We start from the raw sequence: 20,759 nt of genomic DNA, 5'->3' as shown, positions 1-20,759 counted from the left end.
AGGGAATTCCTGCAGTTCCAGATGGAATTCCTGTAGGAATTCCTGCAATCCCAGGTTCAATTCCTGCAATCCCAGGTGAAATTCCTGCAGGAATTCCTGCAGTGCCAGGTGGAATCCCTGCAATTGGAATTCCTGCAATTCCAGGTGGAATTCCTGTAGGAATTCCTGCAATCCTGGATCGAATTCCTGCAGTTCCACGTGGAATTCCTGTAGGAATTCCTGCAGTTCCAGGTGGAATTCCTGCAGTTCCAGGTGGAATTTCTGAAGCTCCAGGTGGAATTTCTCCAGTTCCAGCTGGAATTCCTGAAATTCCAGGTGGAATTCCTGCAGTTCCAGGTGGAACTATTTTTTTTAATAATAATTCCAGGTGGAATTTTTTTTTTTCCTGCACTTCCAGGTGGAATTTCTGCAATTCCAGGTGCAATTCCTGTAATTTCAGATGCAATTCCTGCAGTTCCAGGTGCAATTCCTGCAATCCTGGATCGAATTCCTCCAATTCCAGGTGGAATTCCTGCATTTCCAAGTGGAATTCCTGAAGCTCCAGAGGGAATTCCTGCAATTGGAATTCCTGCAGTTCCAGGTGGAATTCCTGTAGGAATTCCTGATATTCTAGATGGAATTCCTGCAGCTCCAGGTGCAATTCCTGCAGTTCCCAGGAGGAATTCCTGCATTTCCAGGTGGAATTTCTGAAGCTCCAGGTGGAATTTCTCCAGTTCCAGCTGGAATTCCTGAAATTCCAGGTGCAATTCCTGCAATCCTGGATCGAATTCCTGCACTCCCAGGTGGAATTCCTGCAATCCCAGGTGCAATTCCTGAATTTCCAGCTGTACCTTGTCTGTCTCCTGGTTTTCAGCCCCCTGGGGCTGTTTGGGCTCATCCTGGCTCCTCTTCCTCTCCTTTTCTGCCCCTTTCTGCTCCTGGGAAGTTCCTGGAGCAGATTTTGAGGAAGTGCAGTCCCTGATGTGGAAAAACAGAGAATTCCTGGGTTTTCCCCCATGTTTTAGATAAATATACCATGAAAAAACCAGATTAATAAAAATTAATCTCACCCCTCTTAGAGGAGTGTAATCCCATAGATATATAACATATATTCATTTATATAGAATGTAAAATAATAATTTATATCTATTATAAATATAAAAACGTAAAGGATTTCATCAGGCTTTGTTTACAGCTCCAAACTTGTGCAAAGATGCAGCAACAGCAAAAAAATCCACAAATAAAAACATTCAATATAATAATAAAATAATTTTAAAAACCACCTCAATTTTCTACAAAAATTGGAACTGAATGATTAAATTTATCTATTTAGATGTTAAATAATTAATAATGGGAATTAATTGTTAAAAATGCCCTGGCCCCACACTGCTTTGGATGCTGAAGTTTATAGAGTTCATAGAAATCCTCAGCACTTCTGACCAATTTATTAATTCTGGTTTTATTTCCTGATGGAAAACAAAATGTATGCAGTATCTGCATGATGTAGCACTTAACCATAATTTTTAAAAAAATCTATTTTAAAATCTATTAAAAATCTATTAAAAATCAGTTAGAAATCAATGAATTAAATCGATGAATTAAATCAACAAGAAATCAATTTAAAATGAACCAAAAAAAAGCCAATTTTTTTAAAGAATCAGTTAAAAATCAGTTAAAAATCAATGAATTAAATCAATGAAAAATCAATGGAAAATCAACGAAAAAATCAACAAAAAATCAATTAAAAATCAATTTAAAACAAACCAAAAAAATTGCCAATAAAAATCAATGAAAAATCAATGAAAAATCAATTTCAAATGAAGCAAAAAACATTGTCAATTTTTTTAAAGAATCAACAAAAAATCAACGAAATTCAAGGAAAAAATCAACCAAAAAAATCAATGAAAAACCAATTTAAAATGAACCAAAAAATATTGCCAATTTTTTAAAAGATCAATGCAAAATCAATAAAAAAAACAGTGAAAAAGGAACAAAAAATGAACAGAATAAATGAAAAATCAATGAAAAATCAATTTAGAATGAATGAAAAAAAATCACTAATTTTTAAAAAATCAATGAAAAATACACGAAAAATCAACCAAAAATCAACCAAAAATCAACGAAAAATCTACCAAAAAATCAACCGAAAATCAACCAAAAAATAAACCGAAAAATCAACGGAAAAATCAACGGAAAAATCGACGGAAAAATCGACGGAAAATCAACCCAAAAATCAACAAAAAAACCAACAAAAAAATCAACCAACCAAAAATCAACTGAAAAATCAACCAAAAATCAACCAAAAAATCAACCAAAAAATCAACAAAAAAATCAACCAAAAATCAACCAAAAATCAACCAAAAATTCAACCAAAAATCAACCGAAAATCAACCAAAATCAACCAAAAAATCAACGAAAATCAACCAAAAGTCAACCAAAATTCAACCAAAAAATCAACCGAAAATCCACCGAAAAATCCACCGAAAAATCAACCAAAAAATCAACCAAAAATCAACCAAAAATCAACCAAAAAATCAACCAAAAAATCACCAAAAAATAAACCAAAAATCAACCCAAAATTCAACCAAAAAATCAACGAAAAATCAAAGAAAAATCAACCAAAATTCAACCAAAAAATCAACCAAAATTCAACCAAAAAATCAACCAAAATTCAACCAAAATTCAACCAAAAAATCAACCGAAAATCAACCGAGAAATCAACCAAAATTCAACCAAAAATCAACCAAAAAATCAACCAAAAATCAACAAAAAAATCAACGAAAAATCAACGAAAAAATCAACGAAAAATCAACCAAAAATCAACCAAAAATCAATGGAAAAATCAACCAAAAATCAACCAAAAATCAACTAAAAATCTACCAAAAATCAACCAAAAATCTACCAAAAATCAACGAAAAATCAACCCAAAAATCAACCAAAAAATCAACAAAAAATCAACGAAAAATCAACCAAAATTCAACCAAAAAATCAACCAAAATTCAACCAAAAAATCAACCGAAAATCAACCGAAAAATCAACCAAAAATCAACCGAAAAATCAACGAAAAATCAACCAAAATTCAACCAAAAAATCAACCAAAATTCAACCAAAAAATCAACCAAAATTCAACCAAAAGATCAACCGAAAATCCACCGAAAAATCAACCGAAAAATCAACCGAAAATCTACCAAAAATCAATCAACCAAAAATCAACCAAAAAATCAACCAAAAATCTACCAAAAAATCAACCGAAAATCAACCAAAAAATCAACGAAAAATCAACCAAAATTCAACCAAAAAATCAACGAAAAATCAACCAAAAATTAACCCAAAAATCAACCCAAAAATCAATGCAAAATCAACCCAAAAATAAACCAAAAATCAACAAAAAATCAACCAAAAAAAATCAACCAAAACTCAACCAAAAAAAACCAATCAAAAACCAACCAAAAACCCAACCAAAAACCCAACCAAAAACCCAACCAAAAACCAATCAAAAAATCAACCAAAATCAACCAAAAATCAACCACAAACCAACCAAAACCCAACCCAAATTCCCCCCAAACCAACCCCTTACTTTTTCTCTTGCAGAGGCCTCCTCGCCCTCAGTTTGTGCTCCGTCCCTACAATAACCCAGAGAAGGAGGAATTAAAACCAGGCTGAGCTCCCTGAGCAGAACCCAGCTGTGCCATCCCAGGGTTACCCTGGCTGTCCTGGCAGCTGTGCCTCAGTTTCTCCTTCTGCTGGACGAGCTCCTTGATCCCCTCGGCGCTGTTCTGGCACAGCTCCTGCGCCTTCTCGTTGGCCACCAGGGCCAGCTCAGCCTTGCCCAGCAGGGCCAGGGCTTTGCAGTAGTGGTAGTGACCCTAGGATGAAAGAAAAAATATAAAAAAAATTCAATTAAATCAGGATTTTATGGTTTTAGCCACACCTAGGAGAGGAGGATTTAATAGGAAATCTTGCTGCAGTAGCAGCAAAAAAAGTGAATTTTGTGTAATCCAGAGAGTGAGCTGCTGTCAGCTGATGAAAAATCAGATTTGGACTGGAACGGGGATAAGTCATTGGGAAAAAAGGAAATTTGGGTGGGTTTGTTTTTTGCTTTCTCTGCTTTGGAAAAGAGCAAATTTGCTTTTTCTTCTCTAATCTCAGCCACTTGGCAATGTTGTAAGTAGCTGTTGTTTACTCTCCTTCAGGCCAGGAATATTGGCAAATACCTGTTGGCCATTAACCAGGAGTTTTCTATATATCTAAATGTACTTTTTGAAATATTCTGATAACTCCCAGCATAATAAACATTTTGTTCTGTCCTGACACATGCCAAGCACCTCAAAATAACATTTTAAACCTAAAACCCAAGCAAAATGCACTTGGCAGAATTCTCAGCCCACAAAGCTCTGTGTCCACTCATGAAAAATCAGCTCTGGGTTCTCCTCTTGCTCTAAAATGCCAAAAAAAAATAAAATAAAATAAAATTTTGGAATGTGCAAGAAACCAACCTTTGGCCAGTCAGGCTTGAGAACTATGGCTCTTTTTCCATCTAGGACAGCTCTCCTGAGAGAAAGGGAGGGGAAACAAGAGGAATTTGTTATTTATAGCTTTATACGTTATATATCTATAAAATAATATTATATATATATATATATATATGTGTGTATATATATATATATATATATATGTGTGTGTGTATATATATATATATACATAATTATATATTCTGATATATATTATATATTATATAAATATATAATATATAAAACATACAATATATAAAACAAATCTATATAATACATAGTATATGTATATAAAATATAATATGTATATATATAAGATATATATATGTAAGATATACATACGTATATATCTTATATATTATACATATCTTATATATTTATATATATATATATATATATATATATATATATATATATATATATATATATATTTTCTATAAATAAATAAATAAATAAATATACACATATATATTTAAAAATCTCCAGGCTGGTGTAAAAATAAATAAAATAAATACAAAAATAACATAAATAAAATAAAAATTAAAAAAAAAAAAAAAAAACACAAAAAAAACCCAAAAACCCCCCAAAATAATAAAAATACAAAAAATACAAAAAACCCCACCATAAATACAAATCTAATATATGAGAATATAAAAATTAAAAATGGAATTAAATAAATAAATAAATAAAAATTAATTAATTAATTAATTTAATGAATAAATAAAATAAAATAAAAAGGGAACAGCAGCTCATATGGAAATTATGAAATGGTTTGGGGTTTTTTCCCAAACTATGGAATGGTTTGGGGTTTTTTTCCAAACTATGAAATGGTTTGGGGTTTTTTTTTTTTCCAAACTATGAAATGGTTTGGGGTTTTTTTTTTTCCAAACTATGGAATGGTTTGGGGTTTTTTTTTTTCCAAACTATGGAATGGTTTGGGGTTTTTTCCCAAACTATGGAATGGTTTGGGGTTTTTTCCCAAACTATGGAATGGTTTGGGGTTTTTTCCCAAACTATGGAATGGTTTGGGTTTTTTTTTTCCAAACTATGGAATGGTTTGGGTTTTTTCCCAAACTATGGAATGGTTTGGGGTTTTTTTCCCAAACTATGGAATGGTTTGGGGTTTTTTTCCCAAACTATGGAATGGTTTGGGTTTTGTTTTCCAAACTATGGAATGATTTGGGATTTTTTCCAAACTATGGAATGGTTTGGGTTTTTTTTTTCCAAACTATGGAATGGTTTGGGGTTTTTTCCCAAACTATGAAATGGTTTGGGTTTTTTTTCCCAAACTATGGAATGGTTTGGGGTTTTTTTCAAACTATGGAATAGTTTGGGTTTTTTCCAAACTAGGGAATGGTTTGAGGTTTTTCCCAAACTATGGAATGGTTTGGGTTTTTTTCCAAACTATGGAATGGTTTGGGGTTTTTTTTCCCAAACTATGGAATGGTTTGGGTTTTTTTCAAACTATGAAATGATTTGGGTTTTTTTTTCAAACTATGAAATGATTTGGGTTTTTTTTTCCCAAACTATGGAATGGTTTGGTTTTTTTTTTCCAAACTATGGAATGGTTTGGGTTTTTTCCCAAACTATGAAATGGTTTGGGGTTTTTTCCAAACTATGAAATGGTTTGGGTTTTTTCCCAAACTATGGAATGGTTTGGGATTTTTTTTTTCCAAACTATGGAATGGTTTGGGTTTTTTTTCCAAACTATGGAATGGTTTGGGTTTTTTTCCCAAACTATGGAATGGTTTGGGGTTTTTTCCCAAACTATGGAATGGTTTGGGGTTTTTTTCCCAAACTATGGAATGATTTGGGGTTTTTTCCCAAACGCTGGAAATGGTTTAGGGTGGCAAAGGGCCTCCAATCCCCCCAGTTCCACCCCAAACTGAGCAGGGCCACCTTGCACCACCCCCAGGCTGCTCCAAGAACAAACCCACCCTGGCCATGAACCCTTCCAGGGCTCCATAACCACCCCCAACTGCAGCCACTCAACCAGGAACAACGTTTAGGGCTTTAGAAAATGGAATTTATTCCCAATCCATTCCCTTTTTGCAAGCAGCTCAGCCCAGGGGTCACTCACCCGTACTGCCTGGTGAGAATGAAGCACAGAGCTCGGTTCCCATACAGCAGGTGGTTGGTAGGGCTGGGAAAAATAACATTATCAAGGGTTAATAATGGTTCTTGCTACTGGAATCACTGGGGAGAAGGGAGAAAATGGGATTTACACCAGATCTGCCTGCAAAAAACCCCACACAGAAAACCCCGTGGGTTTATTTGTTCATTAGAACTGGGGGATCATTCCTAAGGTTTGGGGCCATTAATGCAACTTCCAATTAGTTAATAATGGTTATTCCTATTGAAATCCCTAAGGAGAAGGAAAAAAAATTGAATTTTGATCAGATTTGCCTGCAAAATTCCACACAGAAAACCCTATGTGTTTAAATGGGAATGTTCATTGTAATTGTGGGATCATTTGTAAGTTTTGGGGCCATCAATGTAGCTTCCAATCAATTCAAATTATTCTCAGCCAGTTCAGAGTTAATCATGGTTATTCCTATTGAAAACCTTAAGGAGAAGGGAAAAAATTTGAATTTTCACCAGATTTGCTTGCAAAAGAGAAGAAAAAACTGAATTTTTCACCAGATTTGCCTGCAAAAACTCCACACAGAAAACCCTATGTGTTTATATGGGAATGTTCATTGTAATTGTGGGATCATTTGTAAGTTTTGGGGCCATTCATGCAACTCCCAATTAGTTAATAAGGACTATTCCTACTGAAATCCCTAAGAAGAAAAATATAAAAAGGGATTTTCACCAGATTTGCCTGCAAGAACTCCACACAGAAAACCCCATGGGTTTACAAGTTGTCACTGGGAATATTCATTAGAATTGGGGAATCTTATATAAGGTTTGGGGCCATTAATGCAACTTCCAATTAGTTAATAATGGTTATTCCTATTGAAATCCCTAAGGAGAAGGAAAAATATTGGATTTTTACCAGATCTGACTGAAAAAATTCCAGACAGAAAACCCCATTGGTTTGCATGGGAATGTTCATTAGAATTGTGGGATCATTTGTAACTTTTGGGGCCATCAATGCAAACTTCCAATCAATTCAAATTATTCTCAGCCAGCTCAGAGTTAATAGTGGCTATTCCTATTGAAAACCTTAAGGAGAAGGGACAAAATTTGGATTTTCACCAGATTTCCCTGCAAAAGTGAAGAAAAAATTGAATTTTTCACCAGATTTGCCTGCAAAAACTCCACACAGGAACTCCCATTGGTTTGCATGGGAATGTTCATTAGAATTGTGGGATCATTTTAAGTTTTGGAGCTATTGATGCAACTTCCAATTAATGCAAATTATTCTCAGCCAGCTCAGAGTTAATCATGGCTATTCCTATTGAAAACTGTAAGGAGAGGAAAAAATGGTATTTTCACCATATTTGCCTGCAAAGGAGGAGAAAAAATTGAATTTTCACCAGATTTGCCTGAAAAAAACTCCACACAGAAAACCCCATGGGTTTATATGGGAATGTTCATTGTAATTGTGGGATCATTTGCAATTTTGGGACTATTAAGGCAACTTCCAATTAATTCAAATTATTCTCAGCCAGCTCAGAGTTAATCATGGTTATTCCTATTGAAAACCCTAAGGAGATGGAAAAATTGAATTTTTACCAGATTTGCCTGCAAAAACTCCACACAGAAACTCCCATGGGTTTATATGGGAATGTTCATCATACTTGTGGGATCATTTGTAAGTTTTGGGGCCATCAATGCAAACTTCCTATTAATTTGAATTATTCTCAGCCAACTCAGAGTTAATAATGGCTATTGCTATTGAAAACCTTAAGGAGAAGGAAAAAATTTAATTTCACCAGAATTGCTTGCAAAGCAGAAGAAAAAACTGAATTTTCACCAGATTTGTCTGAAAAAAATTCCACAGAGAAATATGGCTTTATATGGGAATGTTCATTAGAATTGTGGGATCATTTGTAAATTTTGGGGCCATTAATGCAACTTCCAATCAATTCAAATTATTCTCAGCCTTCTCTTCAAAAGCAGCTCAGAGTTATTAATGGTTATTCCTACTGAAAACCCTAAGGAGGAGGAAAAAAATGGGATTTTCACCAGATTTGCCTGCAAAAACTCCACACAGAAACTCCCATGGGTTTATATGGGAATGTTCATTGTAATTGTGGAATCATTTCTAGGTTTTGGGGCCATTAATGCAACTTCCAATTAATTCAAATTATTCTCAGCCAGCTCAGAGTTAATCATGGTTATTCCTATTGAAAACCCTAAGGAGATGGAAAAATTGAATTTTTCACCAGATTTGCCTGCAAAACCTCCACACAGAAAACCCCATGGGTTTATATGGGAATGTTCATTGTAATTGTGGGATCATTTGTAAATTTTGGGGCCATTCATGCAACTCCCAATTAGTTAATAAGGACTATTCCTACTGAAATCCCTAAGAAGAAAAATATAAAAAGGGATTTTCACCAGATTTGCCTGCAAGAACTCCACACAGAAAACCCCATGGGTTTACAAGTTGTCACTGGGAATATTCATTAGAATTGGGGAATCATATATAAGATTGGGGCCATTAATGCAACTTCCAATTAGTTAATAATGGTTATTCCTATTGAAATCCCTAAGGAGAAGGAAAAAAAATGGATTTTTACCAGATCTGACTGAAAAAATTCCACACAGAAAACCCCATTGGTTTGCATGGCAATGTTCATTAGAATTGTGGGATCATTTTAAGTTTTGGGGCCATTCATGCAACTTCCTATTAATGCAAATTATTCTCAGCCAACTCAGAGTTAATAATGGCTATTGTAAACTGTAAGGAGAGGAAAAAATGGTATTTTCACCATATTTGCCTGCAAAGGAGGAGAAAAAAATTGAATTTTCACCAGATCTGCCTGAAAAAAACTCCACAGAGAAATATGGCTTTATATGGGAATGTTCATTATAATTGTGGGATCATTTCTAAGTTTTGGGGCCATTAATGCAACTTCCAATCAATTCAAATTATTCTCAGCCAGCTCAGAGTCAATCATGGCTATTCTTACTGAAAACCTTAAGGAGAAGGAAAAAAATGGGATTTTCACCAGATCTGCCTGCAAAGGATAAGAAAAAATTGAATTTTTCATCAGATTTCCCTGCAAAAACTCCACACAGAAATATGGGTTTAAATGGGAATGTTCATTAGAATTGTGGGATCATTTTAAGTTTTGGGGCCATCAATGCAACTTCCTATTAATTCAAATTATTCTCAGCCAACTCAGAGTTAGTAATAGCTATTGCTATTGAAAACTGTAAGGAGAGGAAAAAATGGTATTTTCACCAGATTTGCCTGCAAAGGCGGAGAAAAAAGTTGAATTTTCACCAGATTTCCCTGCAAAAACTCCACAGAGAAATATGGGTTTATATGGGAATGTTCATTGTAATTGTGGGATCATTTGCAAGTTTTGGGGCCATCAATGCAACTTCCAATTAATTCAAATTATTCTCAGCCAGCTCAGAGTTAATCATGGCTATTCCTACTGAAAACCTTAAGGAGAAGGAAAAAATTTGAATTTTCACCAGATTTGCTTGCAAAGAAGAAGAAATAACTGAATTTTCATCAGATTTGCCTGCAAAAACTCCACACAGAAAACCCTGTGGGTTTATATGGGAATGTTCATCAGAATTGTGGGATCATTTGCAAGTTCTGGGGCCATTAATTCCAATTATTCTCATGCTGCTGTTAGAAGCAGCCCAGCCCTGCAGCTCCTGGAACCCATATGACTTCCTGTGCACCAGCCCCAGGATTTCCTGTTTTTCCACCCAGTTCTGCTTTTCCCTTCCTGGCCTTGCCACAGTTTTGCAAGAAGGTGAAATCAGCTCAAATGTGGGACCAAAACCCCTCCTGCCATGGGGCATTTATGGGCATTCAAATGGATTTATTCCCAGAGTATTGGAAATGAATGGATTAAATTGAATTGTACATGATGAGATGTTGGTGTAGATAAAAGGGAGGGGAAATAAATCAAAAATCCTGATCCTTTGCAGGGCATAATTGTAAAGCTGCAGAGTTCAAAATATGAAAAAATCCAACTCTTGGCACAAGGGGGTTTTGTGGAAAGTGGGATTTTATCAATTTTCCTGCATTTTAGGGCCACCTGGATGAGTAAAATCAGCATTTTCATGAGCACAGCACCAATGGTGAACACACCAACCCTGCTGACATTCCAAGGGAAGGGGAAAAATGCCCTAAAAATTCCCATTTCATCCCTTTCTCCCTTCTCCAGAGCCTTTCAGGAAGAAACTGAACAAAGGTTTCAAAAGGAAACAAAGCCTGAGAGCTGCCAAGAACAGGCAGGGAAATATTTGCTCTTTGCTGCTTTTGCATCATGGGAATAAAGAGAAATAATGATAAATATTGGCAACATTTGCAAGAGCATTTTGAGGGAAAACACCCAAAGTGGCTGCTCTTGGTTGTCCACACCAAAGAATTAAAGAATTTTTAAATTATTGGAAGAATTCATTTAAAATTAAAATTATCCATATTAAAATAATTTATTTTTCTTGCAAGCTTGCTCCTCTTCTTCTTGGCCATTTGAAGCCCTAAAAGGACTTTTGGAGCAGAAAAAAACCAACTAAAAAAATAGAATTAAAATGGGTTAGAGGGCTTTTTTTAAAAATTAGGCATCATTTGGCCTCTAATTCAAGTGGCTGATGCAAAATTGCACAAAATGAGGAGAAAATGGAAGAAGCTGAGCTCAGTTCTTACCATAACTCGATGGCTTTGGTGTAGGACATGATGGCAGAGCCCAGGGCTCCCTGGGAAAATTCTGTATTTCCTTTCTGCTTCATGGCTTCACTCTTCTGTGGGACCAGGAAAAAACCAATTTATGCACCAAATTCATTCAATTCAGCAGTGTAAAAGTCATCATTTCATCTAAGTGGGACAGGGAAAAACCAATTTATGCACCAAATTCATTTAATTCAGCGGTGTAAAAGTCATCATTTCATCATTTCATCTAAGTGGGACAGGGAAAAACCAATTTATGCACCAAATTCATTTAATTCAGCAGTGTAAAAGTCATCATTTCATCTAAGTGGGACAGGGAAAAACCAATTTATGCACCAAATTCATTTAATTCAGCGGTGTAAAAGTCATTATTTCATCTAAGTGGGACAGGGAAAAAACAATTTGTGCACTAAACTCCTTAAATTCAGCAGTATAAAGGTCATTATTTCATGTAAGTGGGACCAGGAACAGAAAATTTATGCACTAAACTCATTAAATTCAGCAATGCAAAGGTCATTATTTCATGCAAGTGGGACCAGGAACAGAAAATTTATCCACCAAATTTTATCCACCAAATTTTATCCACCACATTTTGGCCACCACATTTTGGCCACCACATTTTGGCCACCACATTTTCTGTTCTGGCCCCACTTACATGAAATAATGCCCATTATTACACTGCTGAATTGAAGGAGTTCAGTGGATAAACTCCTTGAATCCAGCAGTGTAAAAGTCATTATTTCATGTAGTAAAGGGAATTTTTGATGTCAGAATTGAACACTCGAACTTTTGAAATATTTCTCTTCAATAATTGGGTTTTTTTAACAGTCAGAACCCCCCTAAAAATGCCCCAAACAGACCCTGAGAGCTTTTCTCACCTTCCTGGAGCTCTCACAGGTCCGAGCTCGGAGTTCTGCCACTAAATCATAATCCTCCAGTGCCACCTTGGTGATGTAACGTTTCCCTGGGGAGGAAATTCAGGGGAGCAAGGAGGGTGAAGAAATTCCCACTGAAAAAATTCCCACTAAAAAAAATCCCACTAAAAAAAATCCCACTAAAAAAAAATCCCCACTAAAAAAAAATCCCACTAAAAAAAAATCCCACTAAAAAAAAATCCCACTAAAAAAAAATCCCACTAAAAAAAAATCCCACTAAAAAAATTCCCACTAAAAAAAATCCCACTAAAAAAAAATCCCACTAAAAAAAATCCCACTAAAAAAAAATCCCACTAAAAAAAAAAATCCCACCAAAAAAAATTCCCACTAAAAAAAAAAATCCCACTAAAAAAAATTCCCACTAAAAAAAAATTCCCACTAAAAAAATTCCACTAAAAGTCCTGCTCTGCTCCTGCCTGCTCCCAAAATCTGCAACAAATTCAGCAACAGGAGCAGCCCAAATCATCATCATTGTTATTATTATTATTATTGTTATTGCTATTGTTATTATTATATTACCATTATTATTATCATCACTATTATTATTGTCATTGTCATTATTATATTATAAATTATACCTAATTGCCATAATTACATAAAAATATATAAAAATTATATATAATATATAAATACATTATATATAAAATAAATATATAAACATAAATATATATATTTAGATATCCTACATAATATACAATATATAACATATTATATATTATACAATTTTTATAATCTACATTATATATATTGTATAAATGACAATATATAATAAATTCGATATGAATTATATATATGATATATATAATTACATAAAATTATAATAAGATTATAATTTTATATAAGTATATATATAATTATACAATTACATAAAAGTATAATAAAATTATACTTAATATATAATTATATAATTACATGAAAGTATAATAAAATTATATTTTTATAGAATTATATATAATAATACAATTACATAGAATTATAATAAAATTATATTTTTATAGAATTATATATAATAATACAATTACATAGAATTATAATAAAATTATATTTTTATAGAATTATATATAATAGTATATACAATACATATACTATATATAATAGTATATACAATATATATACTATATACAATGTAGTATATATACAATATACAATATAGTATATACAATATATATACTATGTATATAATAGAATATACAATATATATACTATAAATAATCACTATTATTGATATCTATTCTATAATTATATACAATTATAGAACATATATTGTAAATCATAATTATATATAATTGTAAAATATTATATAATTATATATTATATAATATAGGCTATACATATATTAAATTATATAGAATTATATATTATATATTAACATATGATAAAATATAATAATGCTAACGATAATTATAATGACAATAAAAATAATTTCCTAGTGGAGAAAGTGGAGGGTTTGGAGGGAAATGCCCTTGGAAAAGTGGAGGGTTTGGAGGGAAATGCCCTTGGAAAAGTGGGAGGGTTTGGAGGGAAATGCCCTTGGAAAAGTGTAGGATTGGGAGGGAAATGCCCTTGGAAAAGTGGAGGGTTTGGAGGGAAATGCCCTTGGAAAAGTGCAGGATTGGGAGGGAAATGCCCTTGGAGAAGTGGGAGGGTTTGGAGGGAAATGCCCTTGGAAAAGTGGAGGGTTTGGAGGGAAATGCCCTTGGAGAAGTGGGAGGGTTTGGAGGGAAATGCCCTTGGAAAAGTGGAGGGTTTGGAGGGAAATGCCCTTGGAAAAGTGGAGGATTGGGAGGGAAATGCCCTTGGAAAAGTGGAGGATTGGGAGGGAAATGCCCTTGGAAAAGTGGAGGATTGGGAGGGAAATGCCCTTGGAAAAGTGGAGGATTGGGAGGGAAATGCCCTTGGAAAAGTGGAGGATTGGGAGGGAAATGCCCTTGGAAAAGTGGGAGGGTTTGGAGGGAAATGCCCTTGGAAAAGTGGAGGATTGGGAGGGAAATGCCCTTGGAGAAGTGGGAGGGTTTGGAGGGAAATGCCCTTGGAAAAGTGGAGGATTGGGAGGGAAATGCCCTTAGGAAAAGTGGGAGGGTTTGGAGGGAAATGCCCTTGGAAAAGTGGAGGATTGGGAGGGAAAAGCCTTTGGAAAAGTGGAGGGTTTGGAGGGAAATGCCCTTGGAAAAGTGGAGGGTTTGGAGGGAAATGCCCTTGGAAAAGTGGAGGATTGGGAGGGAAATGCCCTTGGAAAAGTGGAGGGTTTGGAGGGAAATGCCCTTGGAAAAGTGGGAGGGTTTGGAGGGAAATGCCCTTGGAAAAGTGGAGGGTTTGGAGGGAAATGCCCTTGGAAAAGTGGAGGATTTGCAGGGAAATGCCCTTGGAAAAGTGGGAGGGTTTGGAGGGAAATGCCCTTGGAGAAGTGGGAGGGTTTGGAGGGAAATGCCCTTGGAAAAGTGGGAGGGTTTGGAGGGAAATGCCCTTGGAGAAGTGGAGGGTTGGGAGGGAAATGCCCTTGGAGAAGCGCGGGATGGCAATAAAAGCAGCCATGATTTCATGCTTTTCAGAAGAGAACAGTGATATTTTTCCCCCATTTTTGGCCCTCTGCAGGGTGCCCACTCACACTCAGAGAAGAACATGGCCAGGATGACCCTGCCAAAGTCGCCCATCTGCTCCAGGTCCTGCAGCATGCTGGAGTCCCCCACACACCTGACCCAGTCCAGCGCCTCTCCAAGGTGGAACTGACCCTGGTGCAATTGGGGAAAAACCACAGAAAATCGAGGCAAAGTCATGAACTGGCACAGCAAAGCCTTGGGGCTCTTCCCTCTGCCTCTGTTCAGCTGATTTTCAAACGGACAGCAGCAAATAAATACAAATATTTGAATTATCCCGAGAGCTCCAGCACAGCACAGCCACAAAATCAGAGCGGACTTGCAACAGGAAGAATTCAAATGGTGGAATTTCATTTAGAAGCTTTTGAAATGATTGAAAAATAACAAAAAATCTGAAAAAATTGTTTAGAAACATTCTTGTAATGACTGAAATTATTAAAAAATAAAACCCCTGAAAATTTGATTTAGAAACTTTCTTGTGATGATTGATTGAACTTATTAAAGAAAATAATAAAAACCCCCTCAAATTTGGTTTAGAAACTTCCCTTTCTCCCTTCTCCAGAGGCCAGAAATTCCTTGTGATTCCCATTCACTCCTTGTGATGACTGAAATTAATGACAGAATCTCCCAAACCATTCCAGAAACTCACATTTTCTATCCCAGTGCCAATCCTCAGGATGCCACTGATGAAATGGGGGATGTTCTGCAACAAGGATAAAAAAAAAAACCAAATTAAAAATCAATTTTTGAGAGGAGATAATTGGAATTTCTGCCTGCTCAGGTGCAGCTCAGTGACATTTCCTGTTCTGCTGGAATCCACCATCCCTTGGGCAGCTGCATTCCTGATTTTTGTTGAAAAATAAATGAGCAGAGAGGATTCCTGTGAGATCTGCTGAGGAAATTCTGCCCCTTGGAGCCCTTGTGCAGCTCCCAAAACCCCAAAGAACCCCAAAGCTGAGACACCCCAAAATCTGCTCCTCCACATCTCCTCTACTCTTGGATCTACAACCAGAAAATGAAGAGAAATTAAATAAGAAAAGTGTTATAGCTATATTCATAAAATAAAATACACCTAAATTCATAAAATAAAAAATACACCTAAATTTATAAAATAAAAAATACACCTAAATTTATAAAATAAAGTACATGTAAATTTATAAAATAAAGTACACCTAAATTCATAAAATAAAATACACCTAAATTTATAAAATAAAATACACCTAAATTTATAAAATACACCTAAATTCATAAAATAAAATACAACTAAATTTATAAAATAAAATACACCTAATTTATAAAATACACCTAAATTCATAAAATAAAATACACCTATATTTATAAAATAAAATACACCTAAATTCATAAAATAAAATACACCTAAATTCATAAAATAAAATACACCTATATTCATAAAATAAAATACACCTAAATTCATAAAATAAAATACAACTAAATTTATAAAATAAAATACACCTAATTTATAAAATACACCTAAATTCATAAAATAAAATACACCTAAATTCATAAAATAAAATACACCTATATTCATAAAATAAAATACACCTAAATTCATAAAATAAAATACACCTAAATTCATAAAATAAAATACACCTATATTCATAAAATAAAATACACCTAAATTCATAAAATAAAATACACCTATATTCATAAAATAAAATACACCTAAATTCATAAAATAAAATACACCTAAATTGATAAAATAAAATACGCCTAAATTTATAAAATAAAATGCACCTAAATTTATAAAATAAAATGCACCTAAATTCATAAAATAAAATACACCTAAATTCATAAAATGAAATACACCTAAATTCATAAAATAAAATGTGCCTAAATTTATAAAATAAAATACACCTAAATTCATAAAATAAAATACACCTAAATTCATAAAATAAAAAATACACCTAAATTCATAAAATAAAATACACCTAAATTCATAAAATAAAATGCACCTAAATTCATAAAATAAAATACACCAAATTTATAAAATAAAATATGCAGCTTGGGGTTGGACACACAATTTCAAGAAATAAAGTAAGAAATGTTTTATTACCGAAATTTAAAATAAAACCCACAACAAATGGAACAAATTCCTCACGTCCTCCTCTCCATTATTCTGTTTCTAAGTCAGCAAAAGCAAATTTAAAATATTGTTTGTTGAAATAAGGGAAAAAAAAATTATTTAAGTCATTCATCCACCAACTTCATTTCTGACTGCAAATATTTCCTACATGATCCCATCTGGAATAAAGCCACAATTTCCTAATTATCAAATAATTGATAATTATGTCTTCACTTCAGCAAAAGGAAATGTCTAATTCAGGATTAGATGATGCTTAAGGGACAGATTTAATTAATTGTAATTAATTTAAAATTAAATTTGAAAAGAAAAAAATTAATCTTTAATTAATTTTGAAAATTTTGAAATTTGAAATTTAAAATCCAGGACTTACAACAACTTTTTTAATTAAATCAGCAAGGTCTTCCATAACATTGAACTCATAAACTTTCTTCATGTTCCAGTCCAGGAACATCAAACTGTTGGAAAACAGAAGGAATTATTATTTAACAGAAGGAATTGTTATTTAGACAAACACCAAGCTGTGACAGGCTCTGAATTATGAATATTTAGAGGGATTAGATCTGAAAATGTTTAAAAATTCACGTCCAGCCCTTCAGAGGAGGAAGGAGAAAAATAATAATCATTAAAAGAAGAAGAGATGGAAAATTTTGCTGCTTTTGAAATGTCAGCATCTACAAAAATACTGAAATACTCCCCAAATTTCAGCTTCCCAGACTCCCAAAGGTTCCCAAACTCCAAAATCGCCAAAGGTTCCTGTCCTAGGGTGAGGTTATGATGCTTGTATCCCCATTCATGTGTTCTGTGAAGGTTGGATATTATGTTCTGTACCTTTAAGACCGGCTCTGAAGAGGGAAAGTTTTGTTTTGGTTTTCTTATCAGCCTGGCCGGGACACAGACACTGCAGCTTTGGCTTTTGCTGCTTTTGCTTTCTGCTTTTGCTCTCTCGCTCTTGCTTGCTTCGCTTCTGCTTGCTTTTGCTCTTTAGCTAATTCAGCTAAACTGTCCAATTTCTTCCTGGACGGTTTCTCCTTTCCTTTTTCTGATCACTTCGAACCTGCTCCGGACTGGGACCTGGGAAACACCAAGATCCTGCACCTTGTGGCCTGCAGCAGCAGCCCCAGCGCCGGAGGGACTGAGACCAGAGTGACCACCCCCAGAGAGAGACTTTCTGAATTTGTCATCTTTTTCAGAGCGGTGCCATCCGGTATTGTTCATTTTGTGTGCTGGGGGGTGCTGTGCCTATTAAATAAACAGGTTCTTTCCACTCCTCTCTGAGGAATCCTTCCCGAACCAGCTGGGGGGAGGGGGTGTGTGGGTTTGCTTTCTGGAGGGGCCCTAATTTGGAAATTCTCCTCCAAATTTGCCCTAAACCTCGACAAAATCTTGGCGCCCAACGCGGGGCTCAAGAGAGTGAGTGGAAAAACCCTGTTTTGTGGGTATTTTGGTTGCCATTACTCTCTGTTTGAAGCAGTTAATAGCCATGCTTTTTGAATTCATGATGAGTGTTGGGATGAAGGCTTGCATGTGCTTCTGGTCCCTAGGGTTTTTCGAGATTTTAATACCTCTGTGGTCCCTAGGTTTATTTTCCTATCCTGAAATAGTTCTAGTATTGTCCCTCATACGTAGTTTTTACAGCAGAGGGGCAGTGACCAGAATAGCTATCCTGCTGGGCTTGATGGCAATGATTTGTAAGGAGTTTATAAACATGTTGGGGTCTGCTCCAGGTATGAATGGTTCCTGGCTATGGTTATGCACCCAGTTTGTTAGAGGAGGAGCAGCAGGGAATGAGGCTTTTCAGCCTTTGCTTTCCTTCTCCTATGAATCGGTTGCATCAGTAGTGAAGGATGTTCAGTTTCCCCTGAATGTTAGAGAAACCATCTTTCTTGTATTCAATCTGGTAACCTTCCTCTATACAGTCTGCTGCTTCTCCAGAATGAGGGCTGAGATTTCTAGACGGGCTGATGAGACCCCTGACTCAGGAGTAGACCCAGGCGTGGAACATCCTGAGCGGTGTGGGAAATGGGAGGAAATGGGCCACATCCTGAAGGAATTCTCTGACCCTATAGTCTGGGATTTTCCCCATGAACAAATTCAGAACCCAGCTGAGGGGGGAAATATCTGAAAGAGAAATACCAGGATGAGCCTAAGGAGAGAAAGGGCATTGCAGTGAGCTGGGCCCTGGCATATGCTTATCGCACTCTGTTGGAGACTGTAGGACAGCAGACAGAGGCAGGGGGGCAGGGAGATAAATCAGCAGCTGTCCCAGTCACTCAGGCTGCAGCCAACACCACAGGCTCAAAGCCAGCAGCCAAACCAGATAGTGAGCCTAAGCCAGCAGCTAAACCAATGGCTGCTGCTACCAGTACCAGAAGTGGGAAATGCACGGACAAGACCAATGGACCAGTGGATGATGATGATGATGATGATGCAGCAGAAGGAACCTCAGTGCTTCCTGACATAAAATCAGGAGTCAAAGCAGCCGGTACAAGACCAGATGCAAATGTTGAGTCCTTTTCCCTGAAGGACCTTTGTGGCTTACAGAAGGATTACACCCGATGACCTGATGAAACATTTCCCACTTCTAGTACTACTAGAACAGAACACATGAATGGGGATACAAGCATCATAACGTCACCCTAGGACAGTTCCCAAACTCAAAAATCCCCAAAGGTTCCCAAACTCAAAAATCCCCAAAGGTTCCCAAACTCAAAAATCCCCAAAGGTCCCAAAACTCAAAAATCCCCAAAGGTTTCCAAACTCCAAAATCCCCAAAGGTTTCCAAACTCCAAAATCCCCAAAGGTTTCCAAACTCCAAAATCCCCAAAGGTTTCCAAACTCCAAAATCCCCAAAGGATTCCAAACTCCAAAATCCCCAAAGGATTCCAAACTCCAAAATCCCCAAGATTCCAAACTCCAAAATCCCCAAGATCCCAAACTCCAAAGTCCCAAAGATCCCAAAACTCCAGGATCCCAGAGATTCCAAACTCCAAAATGCCCAAAGTTCCAAAATCCCCAAGACTGCAAACTCCAAAATCCCAAAGATTGCAAAATCCCCAAGTTTCCAAACTTCAGAAAATCCATCTTAATTTTTTAATTTTTTTCCTGTGGATTCAAGAACTTCTGACCTCAACCAAGTCCAACATTTCTGCACCAGTTGGAGCCTCACTGGAAGTACCCATGGAATTTTCCCAGGAACAAGGAAAAGTGGGAGAGTTTGGAGGGAAACGCCCTTGGAAAAGTGGAGGATTGGGAGGGAAATGCCCTTGGAAAAGGGGAGGATTGGGAGGGAAATGCCCTTGGAAAAGTGGGAAGGTTTGCAGGGAAATGCCCTCAGGAATTGTGGAGGATTTGCAGGGAAATGCCCTTGGGAAAGTGGGAGGATTGGGAGGAAAATGCCCTTGGAAAAGTGGAGGATTGGGAGGGAAATTCCCTTGGAAAAGTGCAGGAATAGGAGGGAAATGCCCTTGGAAAAGTGGGAGGGTTTGCAGGGAAATGCACTTGGAAAAGTGGAGGATTGGGAGGGAAATGCCCTTGGAAAAGTGGGAGGGTTTGGAGGGAAATGCCCTTGGAAAAGTGGAGGATTGGGAGGGAAATGCCCTTGGAAAAGTGGAGGATTGGGAGGGAAATGCCCTTGGAAAAGTGGAGGATTGGGAGGGAAATGCCCTTGGAAAAGTGAAGGATTGGGAGGGAAATGCCCTTGGAAAAGTGGAGGGTTTGGAGGGAAATGCCCTTGGAAAAGTGGGAGGGTTTGGTGGGAAATGCCCTTGGAAAAGTGGGAGAGTTTGGAGGGAAATGCCCTTGGAAAAGTGGGAGAGTTTGCAGGGAAAT

At 36.0% G+C, this 20,759-nt stretch overlaps 1 protein-coding gene across 4 annotated transcripts in view; it reads right to left on the bottom strand.

Moving 5' to 3' along the window:
* Positions 1–20,759, bottom strand: part of TTC3 (tetratricopeptide repeat domain 3) — an 84,788-nt gene that overhangs the window by 54,257 nt on the left and 9,772 nt on the right. For all 4 annotated transcript variants that reach the window (XM_071430122.1, XM_071430120.1, XM_071430121.1 and 1 more), the window contains exons 5-14: positions 17,302–17,386; positions 15,477–15,530; positions 14,839–14,962; positions 12,177–12,262; positions 11,278–11,372; positions 6,571–6,633; positions 4,476–4,530; positions 3,683–3,845; positions 3,557–3,602; positions 831–957 (exon numbers count right to left, since the gene is read on the bottom strand). In XM_071430122.1, the coding sequence (XP_071286223.1) occupies positions 831–957; positions 3,557–3,602; positions 3,683–3,845; positions 4,476–4,530; positions 6,571–6,633; positions 11,278–11,372; positions 12,177–12,262; positions 14,839–14,962; positions 15,477–15,530; positions 17,302–17,386 (898 nt within the window). The remainder of the gene's footprint in view (positions 1–830; positions 958–3,556; positions 3,603–3,682; positions 3,846–4,475; positions 4,531–6,570; positions 6,634–11,277; positions 11,373–12,176; positions 12,263–14,838; positions 14,963–15,476; positions 15,531–17,301; positions 17,387–20,759) is intronic.

Source organism: Agelaius tricolor, unplaced genomic scaffold, assembly GCF_023055355.1.
Source record: "Agelaius tricolor isolate 1412-34295 unplaced genomic scaffold, bAgeTri1.0.p SCAF_7, whole genome shotgun sequence".
NCBI lineage: Eukaryota > Metazoa > Chordata > Aves > Passeriformes > Icteridae > Agelaius > Agelaius tricolor.
The sequence above is the reverse complement of the archived record's forward strand: the minus strand, read 5'-3'. Positions and strand labels throughout refer to the sequence as shown.